Raw genomic sequence first — 12,155 nt, forward strand, 5'->3', positions numbered from 1 at the left:
TGAAACTGCACCAAAATCTACATGCACGAGGAGGAAGGCAGGTTCTGGCAATATTGCCAAAGGGCTGCCAAATTCCAGGTCAGCCCACAACTTTAAAGTGAAGCAGGGTACATTTTCTTCTCCCCAGCAGTAAATCTACATGCACATTCTCTTTGTACATGCTAAAATATTTAAATATGTAAAAATATGGATTATAATTAGGGGAAAGTTAGAATAGATTTGAATGTTTAACGTACCCTTGGTAGTTCTTGTTTAATTTCTGTATGATGCCCTCTACACAAAAAGATACCTCACCGCAGTTGTGCCCTTTCAGTGCAATCATGTAAATTTTGCTTTTGTTCACATTCTTCCTTTGCGAGCTCTCTGTGTTTATCGTGACCATCCTGGAGGAAGGAGGTAAGAACCACAGCAGAGATGGGCTCACAGGATCAAGTATTCTGATAGAGAGCAGGGAATTTTAACCCTCTGTGCCCTTGAAACAAAAGCTTGCACGTTGTAATAGCCACAATGCTGCATTCAAGGAACTGGGATTTAATATTGACCTCCAGCTGCAATAAATGCTTTTGCAGTAACCTATGTGTTGATTAAGGGATTTATTTTTTTGGGTGGGTGCAGAGATCATATGTCTTTGGAATATGCACCACTAAAAATGACAGGTCTTTGAATCATTCAGAGTATGTTTTCCCATGGCTCTTCTCCTTATTGAGACATTTACAGCTGTGCAAATTTATTAGGGTTTTGCAGGAAAACAAATGCAAAGATCGTCCTGCAATTATCCTTTCTGCTGTTGAGCTTCTTCCTATTTTTTATTTATTTATTATGCCAACACGTTTCTAATCTTTGAACTGGAGCCCTCTCACGTGCACATATTTTCCTCTCTAGACATTTGACAAAAGTGAATGCTGGACAAGTGAACTGGCTTCTTGTTGGGACCCTTCCAGCAGCAGTCCCCTAAGCTCTGCAGACAAAGGTTGAACACCATTGATCGGGGCTACGCACCAGGGAACAGCAGTGACCTGCAGCAGCTGCTTATCAAAGCCTGGAAAACACTGATGACAAAGCTAATGAATATATTTCTCAACCCCTTTCCTTCTACTTCATGCACATGCTAGCAGTGAACTACATTGCTTCACTAAAATCTAAACATTTCATGGCAATGCGACAATGCTAACCTAATGTTTATTGAACATTTCTCAAAACGATGCAGTGTGCAAACTTAGCACTTTGGTTTGTTTCTCCTATTTGGTTTGTTTCTTTCCATTTTGTTTCACTTTGAATCCTCAGTGTTTATGTTACGTATGATAACATTTTCGTATTATTGAAACAATTTGAAGAAGTTTTCTTAATATTTTCAGATCCATTTTTATTCATAATGATCTATTTCATTAAAATGTCTGTTTTTCTACATCAATTTTTTCTATATCAATTTGTTCCTTCACGACTCTAACAGATCTCACTAAAGCTGTAATTCCACACGCACATGGACACACTGTGTAGCTAAACAGAAGTCCACATTTCTATATTTTTAAGGTACTATAAGCTGTAAATTTCCCAAACCCTCCATACTCCATGCTACAGTTTAGCTTGCAATTGTGACCACTTATTTACCTTGAGGAAGGTGGGGTGCAGTGACACACCATACACACGTGTGCAGATGCACACACTCATGCTTCCAGCCCTCATGGACACTTACGTGCAAAGTTGCAACAAATTTTTCTCTGCATTGTAAAGGAAAAGGGTGAGAAATTTTACAGTTGTGACCTTCTGTCAGACATAGTAGAAATGTGTGGATAAAAAAAAAGTCAAACAGAAAAAAAAAATCCTGATTTAAACACATTTACACACTATGATACATATTTATACCAGTCGGTATTGGTGGATTGGCTAATTCTAAGAAAGCCATCTACTGTGTATTTCACTTTTCAAGTGTACTCCTCTTGTAGGTTTAACTAATACAAGCCAGGGGATAGGAAAAGAAAAAAACAGATATTATCCCTAGAAGTCAGCCTACTCATGCCCCAAATGGTTTTAGGAATTCCTGCTTTATGTTCAGTGAGAAAAGGGAAGCAATGGACAGGACCTCACTGGAGCTCTGTCACTAAGCATACAATTACCCCACAAACCCCCCCAAAGACATAACCACAGTCAGCTTTGTGTTTTCTTTTTCCTGTGCCACCAACACTGATCCACGGATTATTTCCATACATGTATTCCTTAAAAAAAAAAAGAAAAAGATACAAAATAGTCCCTAAAAGTGTTTGCCAAAATTTTCACACTTCTTTTTTTCTCTCTGGGAGTCTGTTCAGACAGTGGGGCTTGCTGATAGAGTTTTCCGACCCCTTGCCCTCCCGCTCCCCAAGGTCTGCTCAATGCCTAAGACCTGCTGGTGGGCAGATGCACTAGCACCAAAGAGATTTCCACACTGATGTAGCAGAAATTAACATTTAACAGCCAATTTGCGCCTGCCTCCCTGGCACAGAATCCTTCCTCAGGGCTTTTTTTTTAGCACATCCCTTCTCTAAGGACTCCTTTGCTTCAGATCTTTCTTCCCTTCAACCAAGAGATGGGGGATCCCTCCTGACAACTCAATCTGAAATGAGAGCTTTGATCCAGAGCCTGCTGAACTCCACACATCTCCACTGGCACCACAGGAGTGAGGGATCCACGTTAACTGTATATGTTAAGGGGGGAGGACAGAAGGAAAACCATTCCCATGAAGATTTTTCTTCTCCATTTTACACCAACATTTAAAACCACACACAAGTTTTCAGCCATTACTACTGAGAGCTTTTGGGAATAATAAAATCTGAAAAGTCACACCAAAGAACAGGCAAATGACTATTTTTCCTGCCTGAATACATGTGATTCCATAGCTTCTCACTTTCTCTGGCACACTGTCTCATCAGCATCTGCCTAGATTTATTTAACAGAAATACCTGGCCCTGGATTCCTGTTACCCGAATCAAACCAAGCCATTCCCCAGTACTGTACACCAAGAAAATCCCCTGTTAGAGGAACCTAAGATTTGTTCTGTGCCATTCCCATGATTCAGCTGAAAGAAAAACAGGCTCCTGTGTGAGAAAGGGTTTAATTGCTCTTGTTAGAAGAATTAATCTCGACAAGCACAAATAATGCAAAGGAAGGGAATGCCTCTTGTTGGAGACTGAATTTTGCTCTTGGATATGCAGGTGTAACTTCCTCTAAAGTTAGCAACATATCAAGGGCAGGATTAGGCCATAGCACATTTGCATCATGAGCCATGGATCCAGAGCAAGGGTGGGAACAAAGGCCATCTTAATAAGATGCAGCTAACAAACATTTTCATTGCCTACCTGCTCCATTTCCGTAAACGTGCTCTGCTCCTCATCTTCCTCCTCAATATCAGACTCTCCCACAGCAATAGGAACACAAATGGACAGGTCAGGATTGGTCATGAAATCATCATTATCTGTAATTCCCAGGTGTTTCTCCCCATTTTTATTCATCCCATCCTCAGCGTGGTTCTCTTTGTGATTCTCCATGTCTTTGCCAAGCTCAGCAGTTGTGTGACTGTTCACGCAGTTGTTCAGGGCACCTGTATTCTGGGCAGCAAGCTTCATCATTGCCTTCTTTTCAGCTGTGGTCTTGGGATGCCGGAGGACATTGCAGCAAAAATCCCACGTCGTGCGTTTCACATACTGAAGACCCCTGTTGATCCGAGCAAAAGCAAGCTGCAGGTTGTTCATCTCCCCATCATCATCTGGTGCCGAAAGGTTGTCAGCACTGAAAGAGCTCAGCAGCAAGGCAAGGAACAGGTTGAGCACCTGAAACAAATAAAGTTAAAAGGAAATTAATGACCCTTGAATGTGGAGGGCAAATTTTGGTCTTGGAAGTGTGAGGATCTGAGTCTTGTCTCATCTGTGCTGCACTAACATCACCAGCATTTGTGGGATTGCCTCTAATTATGGGTGGTTTCACTGGGAATGGAGGTCTGAAGACTTTTCCAAAAACATTAATTTCAGGTACAGAAGTTCAGCATGGACAAGTACCCACACTGATATTCCCTTTCTCCCTCCAGCATCCCAAAACACAAAAAAAAGAAAAGGAAAAGCTGAGAAACAGAACAAGGGATAAAATTCTCATTCGAAGCTCTGTAGTGTAAATATTCTTGTAAGCTGATATGAATGAATAATGAATTTCCTGTCATTGCTAGTATTTCATCTGGGTGAAAATCACTAATTGCAACAATTACTGACATCCAGAAGTGTACTGCTTACATGTGCAAAAAAATAAATAAATATATATATATATGTATATAGGAAGATTTTTCTCAGTGTGAATATTGTTACTTACATTTCATAGTACATTATGATATACATACGCATGGCATTTCACCCTAATAGTATATTTGGAAACTTTTCTAAATATTTGTATATATTTTCACGAGAACTCTTGATTTAAATAGCCTCTTGGCCTTGAAGAAAACTTACTGAGACAGTGAATAAATACCTAAGAGAACATATAGTTTCAAAACATTTGCCCTGTAGGAAAAAGGAACCATCACACCCTCAATTAATATGGCTAAAACTGAACAGGGCTCACCCCCTAAGCAGGCTTGGTCCTGGAAATGCTGCTACTAATAAGGAAAAAAATATATTTGAATATATTCACAGGTTTATGTGAGATCCAGACTGAACCAGAGACTACAAGTTGGTTTCCTCTTACTTCTGTAACTTCAGAACTGCCTACCTGGGCTTGCAGAGAACTTCAAGATTAGATACAACTACACATTTCAGTAACATATCTGATATTTTAAGCTACTTTTTTCCCATCTGGTATGTTGATTTTTCCCCCCAATAAATATAATTATATCCAAGAAATAAAACCAGTTTCTTCTTAAAGGCCATTCCCAGTAGCACATCTTGCAGGTGATTATCAGCTGCTGCATATGTGATGTTGTACCTGTTTGTGGTCTAAGAAGGACTGAAGTACGGCTTGCATGCCAGACTGACAAGGACAAGAAGCTCACACCAGAGGGAGATGCTTGGGATGATGGGAATGGTGCAGAGGTGACTCAAACCAATATCAGCTAAAATATACTCACCCAAAATAACCTAGGACCAAACTGCCTGCTATCAACTCAGCTGCTGCCTGAACAAGGCTGATGGATGCCAGCAATGCAAGGGAGAGTTCAGTGTTGCAGCACTTCAGCAATAAAAGAGATTTTGTGAAGATATTGTCTCTGTTATCTCTTAATGCTACAAGAAGTACTTGCAAGTCCCCTGGCTTCTGCCTTTCTCATTATATTTTAAATTGATAAAGTCTGCTAGCCTACAATAAAAAGTATAAAAAGTATTTACATTTAACGGAGCCTTACCAAACAGGCAGAAATTTTGCTGTGTCGTGTCGTTCCCCTCCTCCGCCCCGCTCACCAGCTCTTTCGTTCAAATATTCAGAACACATGAGCTGGAATTTTGCAAACTACCCTGGTCTTAATCACTCTGGTGACATTTTATTTCAAGTGTCCTGTCAGTCCTGTTTCATAACGTACTCGTTGCAATCACCGTGATTATAAACGAAAGCAGTCAGTAGCACTGCAGATGCCCGTGTCCATTATGAACTACTGAATACAGCAATGTTTTACTGAGCACAGCCCTGCTCAAAAATAAAGTGAGATTAAAGCTAATTGTTTCTTAGCTGGTCCATCATATTGGAGTGTCGCTGAGAGCTTGCACAGATCTTCTCATGATCATTGTGGTTGTCTGGTGAAATCAGTCGTTCATCTCATATCCCATTCGGAGGTATTGCAAGTGATGTTCTCCGATAGCTGGTTGAGAATTCAGGCACAAGATCTATTGCAAGGCAGGTGGGAGACCATCTACAAACAAGTTTCTGGCAGAATCGCGTTAGCCATTTGCAAGCAAATTTGATAGAGGGATGAGGTCTCAGAGATATCCCGATTGATACACGCATCCTGAAAATAAGCACCTGTGCAGAATGAGACACTGCCCAGGCCATCAGTGTAGGCAGAGGTTGGAATGTGTCTCCTTCCTAGTCTAGGGACATGTGAAGGAGCAGAAGGATGGAAGGAGATAGAGAAATGCAGAACAAAAGTCTTCTGGACTGTATAGTTTTAATTCAGTTACTTTAGAGGTGTCTGTTGATGCTTGAGGCTGTGACATCAGCACCATACCTACAGGAGATGTGTGTGTCCCTAAATCTGCAGCTAACATCCAAGCAGGGCATGACAGGGCATCACAGCAGGCACCGGACTGATGGTATTTAGGGAACTGACACCTGCTTCAAGGACGGCAGCTGCCTCCAGCCACAACCACCAAAGCTTGGCACTCAAATGGGCATCTAAGCCCCGTTTCACCCAGAAGAGGTTCACAGGACAGTCAACAGAGCCTGAGAAAATACAGGTGACCCCGTTAGGGGCTGTGTGCAGTTGCCAGTAGGTAGCCATAAAGCGCCAACTGACCCCGGCACGGGCAGGAGGTAACTTGTGCTGATGCTACATACTCCTAATGGGAGAACTGCATCTAGTTGGAGGCCAGGATGGACACCCTACAGCATCCCCAGTGGCACTAGACAAAACTTGAGTCAAGTTCCAGATCTCCAGACTGCACCCCCTCCCTGTACATAAACACCTCCACGTAGGCATCCAAATTTTGCTATTTGAAGCTGAATTTCCTCCTATACTTAGTTCTGATGTGAGAAAAATTATTTGTTTGAAATGCCTTGTTTTACTTTTTCATATTTATTTCAGATGTCAAACTACAGTTACAGAAGTCTATCCAGATACACTTACAGGTGTGTATGATTGGTGGTAACGTACTTACTGTTGTTATTTACCACGGCTTATCAAGGCAATGTTGTTTGCTTCCCAGAAATGCAGCTGACATTTTGCACAAAGAGCTATTTGCACTTCATGCTTTTAGCCAAAAATAAGTCTCAAATATCATTCCCCCTTTCCTTTATGAGCGGGTAACCTCAGAGGTGTATTGCTGGGTGTTCAAATAGAGTGAACTGCTGAATAAGCACTTTATATTTACTTATTCCCCCCATTTCACTGTACACTGCATTTTCTAGAAAAAAAATATATGCTCAACCCATGACACACCATGTTTCCTGTAAAAGGTTACTAATAATATCCAGTCCTCCTGGTTGCCAACGCAATGCTTTCAGCTTAAGTAAAAGCAAACTAAAGACTAATTCAGTCTTCAAAAGCAATGGTAGATTTGCATGTCCATCTGTCCCTTGAAAAGGGATCTGCTTTCCAGTGACACCGACCATCCCATCTCTGAAAGCAGGTCGCTTTTTCAGTCTTTGAGGTTAGGAATCAAATGACAGATGCACTCAAAGAAACCCCAAATCCTTTAGCATAATGATGTTAAGCATTTACCCTAATGACAGTACATCATGCTTTCACAGGCTTTCTCACTTTTAATGCCTTCCCAAAGCCACCAACTCTGGCTATGCCATTATAAGGCACCAAGGATCAGATTCATCCAGCCTAATGTCAGGTGCCTCCCTGAGGTGCTTAAGCTGGAGTTTTCCTAGGATGTCTGTAGAGGGTAGAGCCAGTCTGGCAGCCGACGAGATGCTGAAGAGCTGAACCACCTCTGGAGATGCCTAATGAAGTCTAGGCTAGCTTGACCACTTAATTAGTTTGAAGCTAGGGCACTAACGGGTGCAGACCAAATAACTAACACCACTTGCCAAACCCAGCCATCACAGGACGCAACCAGACAGCTAAATTTTACATGACACCTTTTGCTCAAACCTCCTTGAAAAACAGCTGTCTTCAAACTCTGATGCTGAAGTTAAAATACTTTAGGAGCAAAAGCCTGTGACTACTGCCTCATTTCCTTTCCATTCCTGTATTTATCTTGATTTGGCAAAAATGGAATGTTATAAATCTTTATGTATTTAGCCTTTCATCTATTATTCAGTTAAACAATGTGCAGCCCTTGCAATCCTCTGCTGTTCCTGTACATTGAGCCAGCAATGTGTTCTCTACCCTGTGCTCTCATTGGGATCACTGAGGCAGAGGGCATTTGGCACCTTGCTCAGCACTGCACTGAACATAGGCTGAAATCTCTCTTAAGTGTAAGGCCATTTCCCAGCAGATTTAAAATAATTCTGTATTTTGATCAGTTAGGATGAAAAACAGTGTTGCACCTGCACCAATTCAATGGCAGGGTAAAACCATCTCCAAGGCAAGGTTTTCAGCTGATGGTATTGTCTGGTTACAGAGGATCTGATACGAGCTCACTTTTGTGGCTTCTCCTGTTGCAGGATCTGTCCTGATAGCACACTGCCAACAAAACAAGACAGCTTGATTTCCAAACCCCCAGTCTTTTTCTATCCATGAGGTTTGAACAAGCTTTCACACTGAGCAGCAACTAAGGCTAGGTGTTCCCATCTGCACCATACTGGACAAATCCTAGCAGGCTGGAGTCAGAAGGGAACTTTGCAGGGGGGGATGTTCACAAAATACAGCAGTCTGCTCAAGAGCACTTCTTTTGCCCGCAGGACCCTTCAAACAACTGAAAATATTCAGACTGAAGATGTATATTGTCATCTCCACTGCAAGAGATGGAGGATAGGAAGGACAGCTGAGGGCAGCTATGAAGACCTACATCACCTGAGGGTGCTTTCACATGGAAGAGGATTCTCCCAGGAGCCAGTTAAGCAATTTTTTTCTGTGACAACAGGGTCCAGAGCAGAAAACATGCTGAATCAATGAGTTCTGTCATGAGAAATAAAAAATAAAAATGATAAAATAAACGAAAGAAAACAAAACAACAACAACAAAACATTTAAAACAAATGGTATCCCTGTGTCAGTACATTGTCACTGCTGTCACTCAGCTGCACACAAAAGTCAGGGCAGAGCAGCACAGTGGGGTACCTGACGGGATCGTGACTACTCATCTGGTACTTTTTTTTTGTGGATAAAACAGTACCTGTAAACTTCAGCCTATTCAATACCACCTCTCCAGCAGTGTCTGTTAGCACAGACCAGCATGAAGATCCCTGACCAATATAAAAATCTGCTTTTCTTCCTTCCTGTTTGTTTTCTGATGGCAGCGGACATCTGCACTGCTCTTTGGCCATCACAGGTGGGAAAGATGCAGTTTTCTCTTAAGTGAGACCTTCTAGCAAGCCTAACACAATACGCATCAATTATTTAATTTTTGTTTGATGTAGCAAAATCCAAGAAGCTACAAAGAACAACTGCTCATAAAGGGGCTTTCACTGCACCAAGGAAGTATGAGTTCTAAGCTTCAGCCAGAGACCTGCAGGAACAGGCCATCTAGTCCATCTCTCTGCAAGTGGAGGATTATTTCTTTCCTTCGAAGTGCATTTTCCAATCTTTTGTACTTTTTCATCCTAGGGCAAAGTTTACCGAGAGAGTACTTCTGCAGAAAGCAATTTACATGAACAGTTATTTTCTATATTCCCCTTTCTATTATTTCAGCTATTTGTGCTGGATAAGAGGCTTATATCCTCCCAGCCCAGTTTCTCTTTATCCTGTGTTCAATTCATAATCCCAGGCTTGTGATATCTTGGTTTCTTGCTGTCAAAATGATTGTGATACCACAAGAACAACACGAGGTTCTTCTGGCTCGGTGCAGGCAGCAGACAAGGACAAATCTTCCGTTTCTTGCCCAAGATCAGCACGGAAAACATGTGGAAATGAGGATAGGAATTTCCTGCCTTGCAGCCATGCAGCTTCCTTAGTGGACTGTGTTTGGTCCCACAAGGCAGGCTAGCAGTTGTAGATGAGATATTTGTGGAGCACCACAATACCAGTTTGTTGCAATAGGATATTTTTCTGATCAACTCCATGTTAACCTGTTTGGTGAATAAAAGGTTTGCCTGCTTAAATACAAGAAAATAAAAATTTAATGAAAACAATGCAGCAAAATCAGCTTCTTTCTCATGTACGTTCACTAAACTACTTCATGATGTAAGCAGATGTTCTGCATGGGAAAGAAGAATGGAAGCAGTATGATAGCAGAATTCACCCGCAATTCAAAGTAGCTATAACTTCAATCATATCATGTGAATTATTTCCATTTTCCCCCAGGAAGAAGAGAAGGCCTGAATTTTCCCCCAGCCTCACAGCTACCCGTGTACCTTCTTCCTGCCTGCACAAAAGAATTGTCACAGGCAGCACGCTTGAAAAGCGCAGTGCTGGGGTACGCCTGATGGTCACACACGCCTGTCAAAGGTACCTGGGATTCCCTTTACAGGCAGGCTACTCCCAGCCCGAATAATTAGACAAGCCTGGGCCCAAGGTGTCTCATCCTAAAACTGACGGCTGCACAGGTGAGATGAAACGAAGGAGTAAAAGTGCTTTTGTTCTCCGGCTACCAGTAAGAATAGGAAGGGTGGCTGATACAGGTGTAGCCATCGGCGTGGTTGACTTCAGAAACCAGGTGAGACGAATGGCTTTCCCCAGCCTATCACCATTTTTGTGCTATTCACCATAAAGCTAAGAGTTTTGCTGATTGTCTTCCACTTCGGGTATTGACATGACGTTTCCCTGCAGTTTCAGTGGGCTCTCGTGTGCCCGATTGCCTTCGTGTGGTACAAGGCAGGGCAGTGGTGCTAGGGGGCAGCTGGGCTCGCCCATGTCCGATGGTGTTTGAACGGCCACCCTATTCCTCTTGGGGCTTGAAGGGGTATGTATAATTAATGGGTCAGACTCCTCGGTGCTGTTCTCAACACTTTACACAGGGAATAAATCTGCTTGAGTAATGGAAGGGTAGATTAGGCCCATTAATTACACTCCACAGCACCTTTGTGTCACAGAGGGGTTTTCTGAGGTCACTTTAAGCTGCCATTCATCTCTGCCTGATTTCAGCAGAGATATAAAGCCAGGCAAGTACAGGGATCTGCCAGACCTGCCATGGGCACATCCTTCTGAGAGCAGGCAGCAGGCAAAGGCCACCATGTAAAATTGCTCCTGCTGCCAGCCTGAGAGGCTGACCCTCAAGGTGGAAATGTTTTTTTGGGGTGGGAGGCTGAGTGGGAAGGTGAGGCTGGTGCTTCCCCAGCTCCCATCCCACAGGGACCAGCCCCTAATTTCTGCCTCTCCTCACCTCCAGCCTCTGCAACACCTTGCCTCCATCCTCTTCATGCTGGCACACAGATTTGGAGCAACCCATGGCACTGCTTGCCCAACCTGGAGGATCTCCCATGGTACCACATCCTTTTGATCTGTTATCCACCTATGCAGGTATAAACCTATACACACACTGTACTGTGTCCAAGTGCTGGTCAAGTTTACTGAAATAAATTTAGATGCCTTCTTCACTGACGGACTTCCAGTGTTTTTTGAAGGTAAGCCCCTTAGAAAACTCAGAAGGCAAGCCTATGGAAACCAAGCACTCTCTGATCTGAAAATCTTAGTCTCCAAGTCTGAATGTGGAGAGGAGGGTGGGATGGTGAGCAGAGAGATATCTTCTTCCCACTGCTCAAGCCACAGCATAAAACTAAACATGTTCCCACAGGTTTTTCATTAGATATCACAACAACACTAATTCGCCAGCATAGCAAGAGCTCCACCAGGGCTGCTGAGGACTTCTCAAACCAGTCTAGACGTACAAAAAGTGCTATCAGACAAGCCCAGTTGCAAACCTCTCCCAAAAAGACAACGGTGTCCAAGATGTTAAAGGCTCAACAGACCCCAAAGGCCTTATGGAAGTTACAGAAAGTTTACTGATTATAAACCAAGAGCTAAATGAAGAGAATTGTTTACCTGCCATGGTGACGAGGATGTGAAGACAACTGGAAAGGAAGACTGACTGCACTGGCTTGGACTGACGGTACATTTTTAAGAGCTTTTGCTATTGCTGCTCCCAGCAAGGAGTGATCCAGCGAGGAACACCCATATTATCCTTGGAATATTTTCACTGCTCATATGCAAATTCCACCTCATCAACTGTTGTACCAACTACCACAAAATGACCAGGCACAAGAAAGAAACTCATTGTAGAAAGGCAGTCCTGACCCTGCAAAACTGCGCACATGAAGAGGACATTGCATGGTCACAGCAGAGTGGGATCCAGCCTGTGCAGCCCTGACCACAGCAGCAGCTCTGGACATTGAAACAGAGAAGTGCAGGGGCACACGCTATCAGCACTCCAGCTCTTTGCCCCA

General features: G+C 42.9%; 1 protein-coding gene across 5 annotated transcripts in view; it reads right to left on the bottom strand.

The window, feature by feature from the left end:
* The window catches only part of LOC310894974 (sodium channel protein type 5 subunit alpha-like), a 209,339-nt gene that overhangs the window by 67,948 nt on the left and 129,236 nt on the right, over nucleotides 1–12,155 (bottom strand). For all 5 annotated transcript variants that reach the window (XM_083825713.1, XM_083825712.1, XM_083825716.1 and 2 more), the window contains one exon: nucleotides 3,333–3,803. In XM_083825713.1, coding sequence (XP_083681839.1) covers nucleotides 3,333–3,803 — 471 coding nt within the window. The remainder of the gene's footprint in view (nucleotides 1–3,332; nucleotides 3,804–12,155) is intronic.

This window comes from Anser anser (assembly GCF_964211835.1).
Source record: "Anser anser genome assembly, chromosome: 2".
Taxonomy (NCBI): domain Eukaryota; kingdom Metazoa; phylum Chordata; class Aves; order Anseriformes; family Anatidae; genus Anser; species Anser anser.